The sequence below is a fragment of the Ceratotherium simum genome, chromosome X, assembly GCF_057802395.1.
Source record: "Ceratotherium simum simum isolate JZ-2026a chromosome X, ASM5780239v1, whole genome shotgun sequence".
Taxonomy (NCBI): Eukaryota; Metazoa; Chordata; class Mammalia; order Perissodactyla; family Rhinocerotidae; genus Ceratotherium; species Ceratotherium simum.
The window spans coordinates 64565100-64584893 of record NC_141940.1 but is presented as its reverse complement, the minus strand read 5'-3'; the positions used below and the strand labels follow the sequence as shown (position 1 = coordinate 64584893).

Genomic DNA, 19794 nt, shown 5'->3' with positions numbered 1-19794 from the left:
GCTACCATATTTGGTTCTCATTTGCCTGCCCTGTAATCTTACGTCAGTCTGTTGGAGGATTTGTGTATTTTTGCTTATCCTTATATGGGAAGGCTGCCTGGAGAATCTGTCTAACCGGAATTAGAAGCCCTGTACCATTTGCAGGAAGTGTGGCTTTAGGAGAAAGCCGTGGTTTGTGTAATTAGGTTTTCTTACTGCCAGAATTTGTTTCATAGAGAGATGGTGAGTTGGAAAACATCTTTGCTTACTATAAAATCACCAGCATTTTATACCTCTTAATTTTATACCTCTTCATATACCAATCAAATTCCCTTCATTCTATTATGACAAATTTCTCTTAAAGAGGATTGAAATCTGTATAGAAACTCATTGTACTGAATTGATAATGATAGTGATTAGGACAGGGATGTGGAGGCTGGAATGAATTGGTTTATTTATTTTTAAATTCATAGTGCAACATTAGTCTGAAATTTTTTGAAACATAAAATCCATATATGTTAGACTAGCACTTGTCACAAATATTCAGCTTTGATACTTGATTATAACAGTTAGTGTGATTTGTCTCAAGGAAGGCTTTTGCTCTAAGGGCACTCCCAAAGCTGCCAGAACAGCCTAAAACATCTGTTACCCTATTTCTCCCTTAGCACTCATTTCCTGGAGCCATCTATGGTCACAAGTCACTGACACTTTTGTGGAAGCACTTTGGAATGTTCTCAACCTCACACTTTATTTGTCTAAATATGTGAGAGTTTTAAATGGAGACACAACTTTTTTTTTTTTTATAAAGGCAATAGAGTTTGTATGAATCATTGCTTTTGTGGGAGATCAAGATTTGGCCACCCTAAAATCTATCTCTTTACTTTGGTTGTTTTCTCTGAGGACATTTGACCTCCCCCACTAACTGCCTAAAGAATTTGACATGGTGGCTCCTTCCTAGAACAGATCTATCATGACTGCTATAAAGATAATGTAGGATAGAGGTTACAATAGAAAAGGCACCAACAAGCCCATCTTATCGGGAGTTCTGTCTCTCTGGCCACATTCTTTGGATGGCCCTGCATGCGAGGAGTTGCCAGACAATCATTTACAAGGGAAGTCTCCATTTGTAAAGGTATCTCCCTCTCTGTATTGGGAAGAGAGGGGATGAGCTCATTTCTAGAGACTTATCAATGTGGAAGGTGAGGCCTTGGGGCTGCATAATAAACCTTACTCTTGTTTACTGTGCTTTAGTGGTAATCTCCTGTAACGGACTCCCCCAACCCCCAAAATCCTCCTTTGTCATTGGCTGAACATGGTATTTAAGACGAGAATTTCTGCTATTGTGTTGAGAAACAGTGTCCCTGCTTTCTCCCATGTATACATGTTATTAAACTTGGTATTATTTTCTCCTGCTAACCTGTCTTGTTAATTATTTGGCCAGCCATAAGAACCTTAAGGAAAAGGGCAGAGGGAGATTCTCCCTCTTCCCCCAACACTTCTTCACTGTAACTTTTTCTTACCAGGTGTTAAAGTTCCAGGAGGCTTTTATTGCTTGTGACATGTTTCCTTGTTTCATTATCACAGAACTTCAGAGTGGGAAAGGGGAGAAGAAGTCATCTAGGAAAATTTGCCCTGGTATAAAACTCTTAAAATATTATCAACAGGTTTTTCTTGCTCTTACTTTAGGCCAATCTTTGGAATTAAGAATGATACAAAATAATTATGAGCCATATATGCACTCAAGGAGCCATCATTAAGTTGACAGTCTAGTTAGCATGAGATAACAAGTGTGGTGATACATTATTTTGTTATTCATTATGCTTAGTGTTTAAGTGGTGCTTTTTACTCTGACAGATCTTGAGCAAGTGTGTGCTTTGGGGAAAGTTCCTAATCTAGTTGAGCATTAGTTTCTTCATCTGTGAATATGGAATGAAAATAATAGCAGTTGCCTCATAAGATTATTATGAGAATTAAATAAAAAACATGTAAAGGGCTTAGTATAATTCCTGGCCCATAGGAAGCACTTACTCAATAATTATTATATTATACTTTAGAGTGGGATTACATTTGGTGCAATGCAGAGAGGGACCTGATACATATAAAATTCTGCAGCCCCCGTTGTTAGCACACCTTAAAGCCGGGAGTCTGTGTCTCTTTGTTTCCCCTTATTATTCCCAGCCCTAATCCACTCACTTCCCTGCAGCAGAAAGAGGCCAGACTTTAATTAAGGGCTGGCTAGGTTCCATTGCTTAAGTTATCTGCTAGTGTGGAATTTATAATTCTATAATTATAATTTATAAATTTCTTGAGACCATAAATAATATCTCTATCTTATTTTTACCTTTATCAGAGTAAAAACAATGGGCTTGAAGCCCAGTGTGTACTTACGAACTGCATTCTTGATTGAATGGTAGCCCCTAGCATTACTTAGGCAGAGGTTCAACAGTAATTCTTTCTTAGCAGTAGAGGATCTTAGAGTTGGAATTGGGTATTCCAGTCACTTTTTGCTCATAATGATGTGGAGATTGATTGAATTGTGTACACACTCATTTGGATGATAATGGAAGCAAAATCATAGTCTGGTAAGTAGAATTTAAAATTAAATTATATAGTAAGAACACATGAGAAGCGGTATTATTTTTGTAAGAGGTTGTCGACCTTATATAAAAGTGTCTTAAGAAAAAAATGCATAGAAAATATCTTGAAGCTGGACAGAGAAATGTAGTGGAATAAACTTCCGCTTTGGAGTTAGGGATATCTACGTTTGAATGCCAGCCCTGTCACCCACTAGTTTTGTGACTTTGGGTAAATTTACTTAACCTCTTTGAGCCTCAGTCTTCTAATCTTTAAAACAGAGATAATAATGTCTACCTTACAGGGCTATTATGAATATTAAATGAAATTACATATGTAAAACACCTACTTTAGCTGCTGTCACTTAATTGTCCTTCTATAAATGGTAATTGTAATTGGTATGAATAATAAGAAGGCAATATCTGTCTTCCAGTCTTGTCTGAACACAGCCACAACTTAAAATTCCTGTGAATTTGGGAATAATTACTGAGCACCTTCTGATACCCTGAAGTGTCTCTCTATGTTGGATGGACCCATAGCTTCTGTGAGCCCAGAAGCTCTAAATCTTGTGAAACTTTTGAGCTTCAATCCTTCTATGCTTTGCTTAGAGCAGCTGCTATCTCCCTACCCTGGAATGTACTAGCACTGAGGTGCCGTGTTTGGCTCTGGAGATTTCTGAGGCTCTGTCTTCTAATCAGCTTTGTTCTAGGATTTCCAAGTGATATTTTGGAGAATAAGGACTTACTTTGCTAGTTGGGGATGGACAAAAATCTGTGTGCAAATACTAATCAGCGTCAGTATCTTTCTGCACTCAAATCCTAGGTAAATGGAATGTAAGTAGGCATATTGTACATTCTGCACTCATCGGTACTTCGAGGGTGGCGGAAATATTGGATATTGAAAGAGGTGGCTAAAACATAACTAAAACCCACTAATAGATGGAGTTTTCTCCAATTCATCTTGGAGAACCCATCAATATAATTTGATTGATGAGATATTTAATTCAGGATATTTCCTTTGAAGACATATTTACAGATAATAATTTTTGAGAAATTCAGCACAGTCAGCCTCAAAGACTATGACTGACGAAGACTATGACTAAGATTGACGTGTATTACTTTTGAATAAGTTCTTATAGGTTGCTGATTATAGCCACGTAACTTTTCTTAAACTTCCCTAACTTTTTTCAAAATTTTCTAGAAAGTGTTGTCAGATTCCCAGTATGCCGTAAGAATTTTAAAAAGAGCACTTAGCTTGCTTTATAGAGCTGGACTTATTTTTTTCCAGCTTTATTGAGGTATAATTGACTTACTGACTTGCTTCCAAAACATAGAGTCTGGAAATCTAATCATCAGAAAAACATAAGACAAACCTGAATTGAGGGGCATTCTACAAAATACCTGACCAGTACTCCTCCAAACTGTCAAGATCATGGGAAACAAGAAAAGTCTGAGAAATTGTTACAAATGAGAACAGACTAAGGAGACATAACTAAATGTAATGTGGTATCCTGGAAGGGATCTTGAGAGAAAAAAAAAGGACGTTAGTGGAAAAACCAGTGAAATCTAAAGAGTCTGGAGTTTAGTTAATAGTACTGTATCAATGTTGGTTTCTTAGCTGTGACAAATGTACCACTGTGAGGTAAGGTGGTAATGTCGGGGGAAGAGGGAGAATCTCCCTCTGCCCTTTCCCTTAAGGTTCTTATGGCTGGCCAAATATTCAACAAGACAGGTTAGCAGGAGAAAATAATATCAAGTTTAATAACATGTATACATGGGAGAAAGCAGGGACACTGCGTTTCTCCACACAATAGCAGAAATTCTCGTCTTAAATATCATGTTCAGCCAATGACAAAGGAGGATTTTGGCGGTGGGGGGAGTCAGTTACAGGAGATTACCACTAAAGCACAGTAAACAAGAGTCAGGTTTATTATGTAGCTCAAGGCCTCACCTTCCACATAAGTCACTAGAGATGAGCTCATCCCCCTCTCTTCTCCAAACAGAGAGGGAGATACCTTTACAAATGGAGATTTCCCTTATAAATGTAAATGATTGTCTGGCAACTCTTCGCAGGGTCATCCAGAGAATGTGGCCAGAGAGACAGAACTTCTGATAAGAGGGGCTTGTTGGTGCCTTTCCTATTGTAACATTTACCCTACGTTATCTTTACAGCCATCATGATAGATCTATTCCAGGAAGGAGCCACCATGTCAAATTGTTTAGGCAGTTAGTGGGGGAGGTCAAATGTCCTCAGAGAAAACAACCAAGGTAAAGAGATAGATTTCAGGGTGGCCAAATCTTGATCTCCCACAGTAACAATAGGGGAATCAGAGTGAGAGCTATATGGGAACTCTTTGTATTATATCTGCAAATTTTTTGTAAATCTAAAATTATTCCAAAATTGAAGTTTATTAAAATTAAAAAAAGCATTTTGGTGGTGCTGAATTTAAAACGAAATTGTGATATCAATCAGTAATGAGTATCTACTTTGTGTCCAGCCTGGAGGTGAGCACCCTGTGGGGAAACATAAACAAAAGGCGGGGCCCCTCCCTTCAGGAGGCTTGTCAACTAACTAATTGAGAGATGAGACTTTGACCAGTGGAAAGATTAGCAAATGTTGGTACTATTTGATTAATCTCCAGACTGTGTGACACAGACTGTAGGAGGTCAGAGGGAGAGGACTGGAGTCGCCACCAATGGCTTCACAGAGGGAGTGAACCTGGATGAATAAGTTAGAATTGCATCAGTGGAGAGAGGGAGGACTTGCGGTTGAAGGGAACAAAGAAAAAGCACTAAGGTCTTGGGCACAACAAGCTCAGGGAAGAATAAAGGCAGCCTGATCTGATCTGGGATGGGGAGGGGAATGCATATTTTTAGAGAGGTACATAGAGCAGGGCCTCATTATGCAGAACCTTGCAAGTTAAGCAGTAGGGGGTGGAGTTGGAATTGGCCACAGGGAATCAGTATAGCAGCAGGATTACAGTAGATGTTTCAATTCTGTGGCCTTTTAGCCTTTGGTCAAATCTATGTCTATCATTTATTAATCTTCTAACATCTCTCTTGGCATGTACATTTGATAAGACTATAGGGGAATGAAGTTCACCTGCAAGAGGTGAAAGTACAGTCATGCTCATTTTCTAGATTAAAAAGGCTTTTCTTGACTAAATGAAATATCAATTCTGAATAATCTTACCTATAAACCCTTAATCTGGAGTTTTTCTCTGTCTATACTGTTTTTCAGAGTCAGAAGGAACTTTAATCCCTCTGTCTGCTACTGACTAGTAAAAAAACAGCTTGTTTTTACTTCCAAGTGAGCAGTGCATTGTATTCAGATCATTGTGCTCTTTGAAAAGGTTGTTGGATTTTTTTTTTTTAAGTGATGGGTTGTTGCTTATTTAAAAAAATAAAAGAATGAGACGGGTAGTAAGGCTTGGAAATTTCCTCTTGGGATTCTCTGGGGAGGTGATTTCTGCTGCTGTTTCTTGTGATCTTCTGTTAGAGTTTATACAGGGACAACGCTGAGAAAAAATTCTAAAACAAAGAAACTTCACTGTCTTCCTTACCTGTGTCTCTCCAAGCAGTCCCTCCCTGCAATCCAAACATGCACACTGCCTGCTCTTTCTATGAAAACCAAAGTAGTGTCAGTCGTGGTAGGGTTTCAGGCATCAGAAGAAGAGTAGAATTTTAGGGTAGGTTGGTACTCCTGGTGCTGCTTATTTCACAGCCTCCTGGGTCTACACATAAAGCCATCTCTGAAGGAATGGGAGAGGGAATAAAGTTCCTTCTAACTCTGGAAAAAAGTATGGACAGATAAAAGTGCCAGATGAGAAAGGGCTAGATAGATGAGATTTTTCAGAACTGATATTTTATTTAGTCAAGAAAAGTCTTTTTAACCCAGAAAATGGGCAAGACTGCACTTTCTTTACTATGATCACCTTAAGACGTGGTTATTTTTGAGAAACTACCTTTAAATATCTACTTTCTCCTCTTTTCACACTAGGCTCTGTCTTTTAAATTACTTGGGCCTTAGCGTCTCTTTAGACATGATGTGGTAGAACTGCAACTAAAAAAGAAAATAATAACAGAATTTTTTTTTCTTTTGGCAGCAGTAAAATAGCAAACCTTAGCTTGTGCTGTTATGTTGCCACATCATGGAACATCTGTCAGAAGAACTCCAGGGAGTGGGGGTAGAGGTGGAAAATCAACAAGAAAATTCTTAATAGTCATCTTAACCCAGATTTGCTGCAGACTTGTTGGTAAAGAGATATGAATTAGGGGCCGGCCCCATTGCGTAGCGGTAAAGTGCGCGTGCTCCGCTGCTGGTGGCCCAGGTTCGGATCCTGGGCGTGCACTGATGCACCACTTGTTAGGCCATGCTGTGGCAGCGTCCCACGTAAAGTGGAGGAAGATGGGCACGGATGTTAGCCCAGGGCCAGTCTTCCTCAGCAAAAAGAGGAGGATTGGCATGGATGTTAGCTCAGGGCTCATCTTCCTCACACACACACAAAAAAGAGAGATATGAATTATAAGTTTTACATGGCTGATTGTGACCAAAGCATTTTTGAAAATATTGCAAAACAAGCAAGCTGAAAACAAGTGTCTCTTGCTGTGGTTGTACTGTTAGATTAAGCAATAGGAAGCCAATGCCTTAAGAACTCATGAGAATATTCATTTAAAAATGCATAAAGATCTCTCTGGTTAGCAAACTATACAGTGGCAACACTTCAGTGATCCAGTGCCAAAAGACTAACTGGGGATTCAGATTTGATTTTCCTTTTAGGTTTATTTTCTAAGTAGATGAGTAAAAGACTGAAAAGGCAGTTTTAAATGCTATTTTTCACTCCTCCTTCACCCCACTGTTAAATCCTTAGTCATGGACTAGGCAAAGACAGGCTTATTATTTTCCTACAAAGTAGAATGGCCCTTCCTAGGGCAGCATTTGAAATAAACAGAACCAATTGGAGGGATCTATATATCTGAATTTCTCTTTGCAGAAGTTGACTGGGTCACAAATTATAACCTGTTTAAAAAAGGACAAAATACACAGTTGTTTATTAATTTATAGACTTCAATTATGTGTAAGAATTTAGTCATAGAAATTGTGACCATCCATTTAGAAAGTTTCCAAGTTCATTTTGTAATACTTTACCTTCATTGTTTTAGTGTAATATGTTATAATTCTGAGTTCAGTTTTCACAGCTGGCCAGTCATATAGAACTTTTATACTAAGTACATCATCCTTTCGCTAAAACTATAGATTGCACGCAATATAGAGGGATGTAGTATTTAGTATTCATGCTATCATTATTAAGCTTAGTCTAAGTGGCATTGATAATAGCAATAAGTGCTTGCTCTCTCCTCTAAGTTCCTTGCACTCATTGGCTTTGTCATTCACTTGGCCCCTCTCACCTAACCACCTTGTATGGTTGTCTTAGCTTTATATTTAAATATTATGTTGTAATTGAATTTTTTAATATAGCTATGCCTGATCCCCCCCACTAGATTGTAATCTTGGGAGGGAATCTCTGCTATTTTTCTTTAGACATTTTAGAGAACCTTATAAAGTTCTTATACACTGAAGAGGCACCCAAGAAATATTGTTGAATAGCTACTAAATATAGTTTCAGACAATCATTTTAGATGTTAGTGCATCATAGTTGGAAACTCTGTCAATGTTCATTAAAGTGTCAGCTGAGAAGATGTGGCAGAGGTTGATTATAAAATAAGACAAAAACCCCACCCTGATTAAATGTTTTATGGTAGGTTGGCACTTTCATGAAAAAACCCTATTTTTCCAGTTTGAAGCATGATTATTGAAGTTTTGTTCTTCCTTTGGATTTGAACATTCACACTAAAGCAGAAACCTTGTCAGTTTGCTTCCTTTAAGAGAAACTTGACACTTGGCATGACAGACAAGAAGCTTACTGAGACTAGCTGGAGAGCAGTTGTTTCTTCCAGGCACCAGTTGCTCAGTAGGCCTGCTCTGTGACTTTGGAGGGAAGGATACCTTAAATCTCAAACCCTGACATGTGGGCAGAAATAACTTGGCATTCTATGGGTGGAGGTGAGGAGCGTGGTTTGCTCTTTGAAAAAGATTGATTTAAATTCCTGGACAGTGCCACTGTCCATTTGCAAATACATTTGTGTGCTGAAAAGGATATCAATAACCTTTTAACTCCAAAGTGATGTTTTTTTTCCTGTAGGAAATTTAAATTTTATCCCTTAGTGAACGTTTGTAACACCCATTCCTAATTGTTCTGGCAGTATATGGTTTTCAGTCACATCTGTTCACTGTGTCTCTTTAAGTCCCATTGGTGAATTAGGAAGTTAGCATCACCTGAATCCCCTTTATCAGGATGTGTTGTAGTGAACATGTGCTTCTAGGCATATAAGAAAGGCAATAACTCTTTAGATATAAAATATTCCTTGTTAAAAATAAATTTGAGGGCCAGCCCAGTAGTGTAGTGGTTAAGTTGATGCGCTCCACTTCGGTGGTCTGGGGTTTGCGGGTTCGAATCCCGGGCGCTTATTGATGAACTGCTCATCAACCCATGCTGTGGCGGCGACCCACATACAAAATAGAGGAATATGGGCACAGATGTTAGCTCAGGGCCAATCTTCCTCAGCAAAAAGAGGAAGATTGGCAACGGATGTTAGCTCATGGCCAATCTCCCTCACCAAAAAAAAATAAAATAAATAAACTTGATAGGTAAAATTTTGGACTTACAGATATGATCAAGTTAGGAAACAATTTTTTTACATTCTCTGAAGATTCAAAGGTGAAAAAATGTTCACATTTGACAGGACAGAACCTATTTAAAAATGTGTTGTGGCCCATTCTGTTCAGCCTTATGGAGATGTAGAACACTCTAGGAGGCCTGTGTATTTATTGTCAGGCAGTTCCAGAGCATGCATGGGAGACATACCTATGGCCCAGAGCTGATGGCTGGAGGGTAAAGATATTCATGAAGATATACTATAATGCCCAATGATACCAGGCCTAACCACCATCTTAACTCAACACAGTGAACAGTGTTCTCAGCATAGTAAGCATTCAGTAAGGTGACAAAGGCCTCAAAGAGTCATTTATCTTAAAAGTCCTCAACCTTTTTGTCTGTCACACAGACATGACAGACGACATTCATCCAGGGCCATGTATAATTCTTAATATGTTAGCTACAATGTTAACTTTTCATTCATTCAAAAATATCTGTTGGGACGCCAAGTGCCCGAAAGTACCATATTTATGGGGCATCTTTATATCTACTTAAATTTGTAAATATGCAAATGATCAACAGATTACTTGACACACTTCACACTAACTAAACACCCTTATTGTATCATAGAGATCGAAAACCACCAATTTAATTGAGCCTTCCACCAATGCGTTAGTCCTTTAGACATTCAATTCTGATTATTTATTGACTTTTACATTGATTTTCCTCAGAATTTAAAAGGGATATTTAGGAGTGAAAGTTCGATTTTATAAGCTAATAAGGAAATAGAATTCCTGTTAGAAAAATTGCCTTGTTGCAAATTTTGCTGTATTGTAGCTGATCTTTAAAGAAGGGCATTCTACTCTGATCTAAATAGCCTATAGAAATTTCAGTTCCTATTGGGAGAAATTGAGAATTTTTTTTACTGGGGTATGTGATAAGAAAGAAAATTACTTACCCACAATCACAAGCAAGTTATAAGGACAAAAATGTAATCTCTGTTTATGCATGTGTAGGGGAGGAAGACTATCCTCTACGTACTCTGGGTCCTTCTGGCTTGGGTAAGAATTAAATTGACCTAAGACAGAATAACAGGAGGAAATCAAACAAAGCTTTATAACATGTATATATGGGAGAGACCCAGGAAAAACTGGGTAACTTGCCAAAATGGCAGAGGTTCTCATCTTAAATACTATCTTCAGCAAAAGACAAAGGAGGATGTTGGGGGTGGGGGGAGTCAGCTATGGGAAATTACCAGAAAAGCATAGTAAACAAGAGTAAGGTTACTATGCTGATTTAAGTCCTTGCCTTCTGCACTGATAAGAGTTTCTAGAGAAAAAGTCATCCCCCTCTTCTTCCTGGTACAGAGAGGGAGATACCTTTACAAATGGAGATTCCCCTTACAAATGTAAATGTCTCTTACAAAGCATAAGTTCTACTTTTCAGGGCTTCTCCCATGTCTTCAGTTTTCAAAAGTAAACCAACCCAAAATATTCCTCATGCCAAAGAGACACACTTTGGGGTGGCCAATTCTGATCCCCCACCATGCATGTGTGTGTATGGGGGGGGTGTAAATCCAGAGGGGACTTGACTGTGTGGAAGTTTTTTATTTTGCATTTTTATTTCCATTAGGAGGACTGCTTCTTTTGATTTTATATTTCTGATGCTTCTGCTCCATGTGTCTTTTTAGTGTGACTCCGTAAGAAACTTTTGTTGATTGTGCTCTGCAGCTCAGAAATATTAAGTAATAGTTTTAAATTTGGGTAAATTACCATAGATGTGTGAATTAAGGTTCTAATAGAAATACATATCAGAAGAGAAACCTAACTAAAAAATGTTAATTTTACTATTTTAAAGCTCTCTCCTAGGTATGATTAGGAGACAAAGTAAGTGTATTATCTCTGCCTGTTAATCCAGCTGAAGAAGTAGCACAGACATATATGAAAGATCCCTTAGCAGCACGTGTTAAGGGCTAATGAGTGGTACAGGTATATTCCAAACATAGTGTACAGGCAGGCTTAGCTGTTATATCATTTTATTCAGTTTCTATCCTAAACAGTGAAAATTGAAATGCAGAGAGACTCAGAGGCTTGTAACGTTCTCAAGGAAAGATTAATTTCTGTTTACTATATGATGCTTGTTAAGACAGGAAGTAGACTCTGGTTGTTTGGAAAGACTTTCAACAAGGGCTGGAACTAAAGAGAAGCTTGTAGATAATCAGAAAACACAGCTTCTCACTACTCATACTTTTGAGTTAACTAAACTTTAAGTTATTGATATGCATCAGTCAGCCTTACTTCTGCATCATTAGATGTGGGAATTTTCAATGGAAAAAAGAAAAATTCAGGTTGATGAAAGAATCTGTGGGCTGAAAGCTCTTCAGTACAGTTGAGACATCATTAACAACAAAATAATAAAGAGGGAAAACCATATATCTTCTGTGAAACAACAAATCTTGATCCATGTCTGAATTCATTTCTGCTAGTTCGGAAACACCGACTTCTGTTGAATTTGAAAAATAAAACAACAAAAGCTGTTTGTTCAACAATATAGTTTCTTATCCTTTGGGTCCTAGATTAAGAAGAAACAGCAAGATGTGCTTGGCTTCTTAGAAGCTAACAAAATAGGATTTGAAGAAAAAGATATTGCAGCCAATGAAGAAAACCGGAAGTGGATGAGAGAAAATGTACCTGAAAACAGTCGACCAGCCACAGGGTACCCCCTGCCACCTCAGATTTTCAATGAAAGCCAGTACCGTGGGGTAAGGAACCAATCTAAATGCTTGTTCTTTCAAATGGATTGCTTCAAATCCATCCTATCTTTCACCCCCACCCCCAAATCTGCATACAGTCATGTCTCCTGTTCATCCTCTCATTCCATCCTAGGCAGCTGGGGTATTTTGCCTTCTACTAGGAGTCATCCACCAAAAAATTTCCTGTAAATGTATAAAAATAGACCTTGGACATATAGTTGGCCTCACATTTCTTCATCTTAATTCCAGCCAGAGCAATTGTATTGTTTCTGGTATGTCCATGAAGAAGCCTCTGAAAAGAGGTCAGCTGCTTTACTTATTTAGATTAAAATTAGTTAAAAAAGAAGAATATCTTATTTTCTGCTTGAAGCTAGTAATACTTTTATTTTGGTATCATTAATGAATTTTCTTAAAATTTTAAGTTAATTAATTTAACCCATGTAAAGAATGAGGGAAACAAAAATAGAGTTTTTGCTTTGTGACTGGTGCTTTCAGGTATGCCATCTTGTTTAGTCTTTATTTAAACCATGGAGTAGTTTCCTTTATTCTTCATGCCCTGTATATTCATTTGTAGCCTAGGGCCATTCTAGGCACCATGGCAAGTACAAGTATAAATAAAACACAGCCTCTTCTCTTAAGGAACTGGTTGGGAGTGGGGTGTGAGAAGAATCATACACACCTGGAACAATTAAATATTCCAAATGTTCATATGATTATGAAGCCATATCCATGTGATGACATGGTACAGAAGCACATGTAAGGGCTATTGGAATTTCCAGTAAAGAACTATTTGCATTGCTATGTCCTCAGAATTAGCATGAGTGAGGAACAAATGTTTTTAGAGGCAGCAATCCAAATCTTCTAGCTCATAGATTTATATGGAGTGAGAAGGACACTTTTTGGTGGGGATCTTTTCATGTGCCTATTCAGAGCATCTAGGGGAGATGTATGGCAAAACTGAAAAGTTTATTGGCACAACATATTTTCTTTGTTAATTGAATTTGTCAGTTCTGCGGTAGGCCTGAAGATTTCATTTTTTGCTGCAAACAGGGCCGATGTGTAAAGACATACCCTGCAGATAAAGAAAAGACAATGAAGCTATTCATTTAGATAGTGAAACTCAATGCCTCTATATTTGAAATTTCTGCAAATTGTTGAATCTCAGTGGCCTGGAGAGACCTCAGAGTTCATGTAGTCTAATCTAAGCCAGCATATATTGTCTTAACCCCTCCTTTTTTAAGCAGAAATTTCAATTTGTTTGACTTTTGAAAACAAACACATTTTGGATTATAAGGGTAACGTTTGAGAAAGCACATTTACCTGGTTGGTTTCTCACTCAGAATCCACACTGCAAGAGAATGGAGTATGTTATGGAAATAAGGCAAGTATCACGAGAAATGGGAAGATGGAAAGGAAGGGGCAGGAAGTGAGACTCAACCAAGTATTTATTAATGGAAAAGGAATCCAGCTTCTACTGAGTGCCTGCTGTGTGCCAGGCGCTGAATTAGGAGTTTAATAATGATAAGAATTAAGATTTGACCCTACACATACTCTTAGGGAGAAGAGTATATAGCATTCATTCATAGAAAACATGTCAGCTATTGCGCTACATGCTTTTTGTATATTATATTAGTCAGTCCTCATGCTAATCCTATGAGGTAAGTATTGTTATTCCTATTTTGTAGATGAAGAAATTGAGGCCTAGAAGAGGTTAATTGACTTCTTAAATCACAAGCCTAGTAGGTGATGCAGCTAGGATTTAAACCTAGATCTGTTTTACTTTGAAGCTCTTACTCTTTTTTTGTGTGTGTGTGTGAGGAAGATCAGCCCTGAGCTAACATCCGATGCCAATCCTCCTCTTTTTGACGAGGAAGATTGGCCCTGGGCTAACATCCTTGCCCATCTTCCTCTACTTTATATGGGACGCCACCACAGCATGGCTTGACAAGCGGTGCGTCGGTTCATGCCTGGGATCCAAACCTGGGAACCCTCAGGCCGCTGAAGCGGAGCGCACGCACTTAACTACTGCGCCACCAGGCTGACCCCGGAAACTCTTACTCATTCTATTAAACCACTGTATTGTTCATTTTCCTGTTTACTCAAAGATCGCATCTTCATTCTTTTCTTGCACCATTCTGTATTGTTGGGGGCTGACCCTAACTAATTACATTTTCTAGTCTCCAATGCCAACTGGCTACCTATTGGGTTTGGCCAATAATAGAAGGTACTGCTTGGGAGAGTGAAGGACAGGAGGAGAGGAAAAGCCAAGGTATCTCTCTCCTTCCTGTTTCTGGAAGTATCCATGACAGTGGCTGCATCGCCTTTGTGGTACCAGCTCTACCAGGAGCCCAACTCCTAGGTTCTGTAATAACACCTTCTCCACTTTTCCCTTCAGCCCTAGTTGTGTTAGCAGCTTCCTGCCATTGCTAATCTCTGGGTTGCCTCATCATCTTCTGTTTGTCTTTCAGCATATTAATCCTTTCTAAGTAGTTCTTCATATTAAATTCCCTTGTTTAAACTATTTCAAGGTTTCTCAGCTTTGGCACTATTGACATCTTGGGTTGGATAATTCTTTGTTATGAGAGGCTTCCTTGTGCGTTGTAGGATGTTTAGCAGAATCCCTGGATTCTATCCATGAGTGCCAGTAGCACCCTTCCAGTTGTGAAAAACCAAAAATGTCTGTAGACTTTGCAAGATGGCCCTGGGGGAAAAATGACCTCCTGTTGAGAACCATTTAACTATGGCTTAGGTTCTTATTTCCAGACTGGAATGTGACTGAAAGTACTACCTTACCTACATAGATGAGGCTCTGCTATAGAAGATACAAAATTTATAAGGATAATCTTTGTTCTGAAAGAGCTTACGCTATGTATATGAAGAACTCAAACACATTTCCATGAAATGATAATTAATATGATACCAATATATGGTAGAATACATTCTGAATTAGTTATTGGAATCCCAGAGTTGTAATAAAGTATCTTTATTTTTCCTCAAGAGAATTCCTATAGAAGAAGCAGACTGTGTCACAGTCTGTTTTGTTTACTCTTGTATTCTTAGTACCAAGAACAGTGATTGGCACCTAGTAGATGCTCAATACATATTTGTGGAATAAATTAATTAACCTGGCTTCATTGAGAAACTGATATTCTTTTCTCTCAGAGTTACAAACCTGTTTGTGTTTGCTAAGTCCAAGACCAACAAGTGATAATATATTTTGATCCCTAAACACTTGAAACAGAGATAACTAGAATCCCCTACATAGCAGTTTATGATCAGATTTTAATACAGTTGAAGACCTACTTTCGTTTGCATGAATTTAAAGAGTGATACGAGTTGTTGTTGTTGCTTTGATGATAGTCAGTAAAAAAATCTCTTGTATGACTGTTGAATTCTTTTAACTAGCATTTTGAGGTTATTTCCAAGTGGTTGAGTGTGGATATGATGTATATTGTTTGTTTACCTTGTGTAGCTTATAGGTCATGTTTCTCAGTATGGAATTGGTATCAAGGTCCAGTTAGTTTCACTTTTGAATAGTGAGCTCAGAGAGTGTAAGAGGCTGCTCGTATATGCCTGTTGTTCAGGATTTATTCCTTTGTCAATATCTAGAGTACACAAAAAAGATGCTTTGAGTCAATCCTTGGGGAGATCCCAGTTGCTCTAAACAATTCTGACTGAGTTAAAAGAATCCCTAAGTAAGAGAAAACTTCTGATGTTTCTTGGGGTGGAGTTCAAATTTAGGGTCATCAATGGCTTGATGACCTTGAGGCTCTAAACTTTATACCTCCAGATCCTCCAAGTGCCAAGAATTATACATGCTAGAAAAGAATCCTGTAATTGGCAATCTGTTAGTGAGGCAATCACGAGAGAAGCCAGCAAAGAGCGAGTGCTTTCATCTCTAATAAATCAGCCAAAATGCCAAGCTTATCTCTGTGTGTTTTAAATCAAACAAACTAAGGCCAAGTATAGACAATGGCTGTGTTTTCTAAGTAGGTTTGCTATTGATTATACGTCATAGTCAAATTTAGGCAATTCTATTTGTTACTTTTGGAGCATGCTTGGTGGCTTAGAAGATCACTGTAGGAAACGCAACCAAATTCAGTCATGTGATGTTTTTCTTGGATCCCCAGATTGAAACCTGTTAGTGTTTGTTTGTTCTTTTGGTCATATTTCATGAAAATCTCATTCCCTTCCTCCAAACAGAGAGCAGATTTACTTTTCTCCTGGCTTTGAGCATAACTAGCTAATATCTGGTTTGCTGTAGGTTCTGAGGACATCTCTACCTTAATAAATAATGGAAGAGAAATAATGAGGAATTGAAGCAACAGCCTCTTACCAGAAATAAGCAACCTCTTACTGGCAAATAGTTGGCTGTTTTGGGCCAACTAGGGAGAAAGCTGCTTGCCCTGAGGCAGATTTAAATTCTATGTGATGTGGAATAAGCCATTTTATGGTTTCTGCCCCACAGAGCAGCATGTGTCTTCTCACCCACATTAAATGGAACCCAATGAGCCTTGACTCTTGACTACTCTTTCCAGAATTCTAGCATTATGGAAGTTGTTAGCCTGTCTGCCCCCAAGGAGGTTGATCAGTCAGGTCATTTTAAATAAATTTCCTCTTTTCTTTCCTTTGTTGGTTGTATATTGCTAATTCTTCTTGCCTTCTTTTCACTAAGGACTATGATGCCTTCTTTGAAGCCAGAGAAAATAATGCAGTGTATGCCTTTTTAGGCTTGACAGCACCACCTGGTTCAAAGGTATGATTCCTTTTTTACCTGCTTTATAGGCTATTTTATTGCTGCTTGGTTTTGTAATAAGTAAGATTTCTACCATTATTAAGTACTCAGATTAAGCCAGAGGCAGTGCAACATGGCTGAAAGGAAATGTCCCTACTCTGCATGCACTTAATCCCTAGTAGAGAAGACAGAAGTGCATAATCAAATACATATCAAGTATATGAGTAGGAGGTAGGTGGAGTGACTTCCCCATCAAGCTCCCGAAGGCAGCAAATTTCTCATTGACCCATTCGCAAATAAGTGGTTAGCAATTTTAAAGACTCCATTATTCCCACTGTCATGCGTGGTTCTACGTCGACAGAAAGCATCTTAGTTCATAGTAATCTTCTTGGCAGCATCTATTGTCTTTGTGTGAGAGCAAATGCTAGAGTCATCCATTCAAATTAACTAAGAGCATTTGAGTTCAAAACTGGTCACTAAATTGCTCGCTAAATTTGGGGCTTTTTCCCTGCCAACAACAAATTAATTTTTCAAGTGGCAGTGTTCCCAGGGGAGACCATAGAAAGAAAAGAATCAAAAATTAAATTGCCTATTTAATGAAATATCTCAAAGCTATGGACTTTAAATATACCTTAACCTTTTACTGTAGATCTCCACACAGACTGGTTTAATCAGAATGCATGCCCCTTGCTCTATTATTTTATGTTTATCTCTTAGCAACTGATTTTATGGTAACAGATTCTTCTAACTCCAGCTCCTTCTCCAATTTTGAGAGTCTGTGTTATTGTCTGATTTTTCACTAGAGACCATTTACTAGCATTGTTGTCTGAGTCACTGTGAAATTCTGTTTCCTTGCCCAGCTTTCTTTTTCCATGGATAAAATGTCTTACTTTAGGCTTTGTATAATTTAAGTTGAAAGAAATGTTAGGTAAGGCATTTTTGTTTAAACAAGTTAGTAACACCCAAGTTGTTAAGTCATTTATTTCAATGCAGATTAGAGAAAGTATGAAAGGAAGGATAGTCTGTTTTCTGTGACTGATGACTCCCTCTCCTTTAATTAAAAGTTGGAGTCCTTCATTCATTTATTCATTGAATAAGTATTTATTAAGTGTCAAGTACTGACTTGACATTGATGGTGAGGCAAATACAGAGAATACAGCGTAGTCCCTACCTTCAAAGTGTTTATAACTTAGTGAAGGACGTGTATATAAATAATTATACCACAAATATGTCTACAAATAATTCAAAACATACTGTGGTAAATTTCGTATGATTGGTGTGAATAAAGTGCTGTAGGAATCCATAGGAAATAATCATAATTACTAAAAGGAGTTTGGGGAAGGTTTCACAGATGAAGTGGCATTTGAGCTCTTAGGGATTCCAAAATACTGAAGTGAGACTACAGTGTCTTTCGCAGAGGCAGCAACAGGAACCACTGCATTGGGATGTAGCCGCACATGATAGTATGTTCAGAGAGCAGAGTGTAGTGCAGCATGGCTCCAGAATTGGGCATATTAAATAAAGGGGGATGCATTAGGAGGTGAGATTGACTAGGTAGGTTGCGGCCAGATTAGGAATGCTATGCTAGGTACTTTCAGCTTTATCCTCTAGGCATCTAAAAGCCATGGTGGGAAAAGGGGGAAGACAATGATGTGATTATCTCTGTATTTTAAGATATGATTTCATCTAAGTCTTAAGAAAATAAATTTGGCAGCTGTATGGATTGTGAAACGTTGGAGAAATGAGATATTAGAGATAGGCTAACCCATTAGAGAGTACTTTAAGAGTCCAGAAAAGCAATGGAGAGGGCCTAAAGTGGGACAGCAGTCATGAAAAGAAAGAGATGGATTTAGGAGATACAGTAAAATTACATGTGATAGGATTTAGCAATTTATGAGATGCTTGTGTATGTAAAGAACTGGAAGGGATTGAAGCTATCTCTGGGGCTTCTAACCTGGGTGATTGCTAAATGAAATAAAGGTCATGGAGGAAACTGAAAAGTGAGTGATCCAGGGGAGGAGTTAGTCTTTTTTTTTTTTTCTTTTTGTGAGGAAGATCAGCCCTGAGCTAACATCCATGCCAGTACCTCCTCTTTTTGCTGAGGAAGACTGGCCCTGGGCTAACATCTGTGCCCATCTTCCTCCACTTTATGTGCGACGCCGCCACAGCATGGCTTGCCAAGTGGTGCATCGGTGCGTCAGTGCATGCCCAGGATCCGAACCTGGGCCACCAGAAGCGGAATGTGCGCACTTAACTGCTACGCCACGGGGCCGGCCCCAAGGAGTTAGTCTTGAAAGGGAGAGAACATACAGTTTTTTTCTGAGACTGGAGAGAATGAGGAGAGAAGGATAAAAATAGAAATTTTAATGTGTGGGAAAATTAGGGAAGTTCACATTTGAAAATGTTTATCTTTAGTATGAGATAAGAAAAAAAGTCATTTACTACTACTACTCCTACTAGGAGTGATGGGAAATTTGGGACATTAGAATTTTGAGGAGAATTGAAAGGATTCACTCATTGAAAATAGGCTAAGGAGTAGGCTAAGATCATGAATGGAAGGAGAACTGAGCAAGATGGAGAGCCCAGCTGATGTTGCAGTTGATGAGCCCATAGTGGAGCCAGTCAGCTTGGTTATAGTGTTTTTTTTTCCATCCTTGTTCAAGCCTAGGAGTACAGATAGAGAAAAGAACAGTGGATGTTATCAAAGATGGAACAAGAGGAAGCTGATTTATTGGGATAACAACAAGAGTTCTGGAATTGACAATGGAGTTGAAGGGTGGATTGGTGATAGGGAGATTTTGAATGTTAGTATTTAACAGGTTCTTTCCAAGACTAAAAGTGATAAATTTGATATCAGAATGGTAATTTTTCTATCCTTCAGCTCAGCTTTCAGAGTTTTTCCTCTTTAATTTAACAGGACAATAAGCCTTCCAGGAAGAACTGGCTGAACAGAAAGTATATATGATAAGAAATACAACTAGTTATTCCACATTGGAAAAATGCACTCTTAATAAAAGAAATGTGGTAAAATGAGATACA

The 19794-nt window shown here is 38.3% G+C and overlaps 1 protein-coding gene across 1 annotated transcript in view; it reads left to right on the top strand.

The window, feature by feature from the left end:
* The window catches only part of SH3BGRL (SH3 domain binding glutamate rich protein like), a 60564-nt gene that overhangs the window by 35188 nt on the left and 5582 nt on the right, over positions 1–19794 (top strand). Inside the window, exons 2-3 of the mRNA XM_004442082.3 lie at positions 11844–12029; positions 16696–16776. Coding sequence (XP_004442139.1) covers positions 11844–12029; positions 16696–16776 — 267 coding nt within the window. The remainder of the gene's footprint in view (positions 1–11843; positions 12030–16695; positions 16777–19794) is intronic.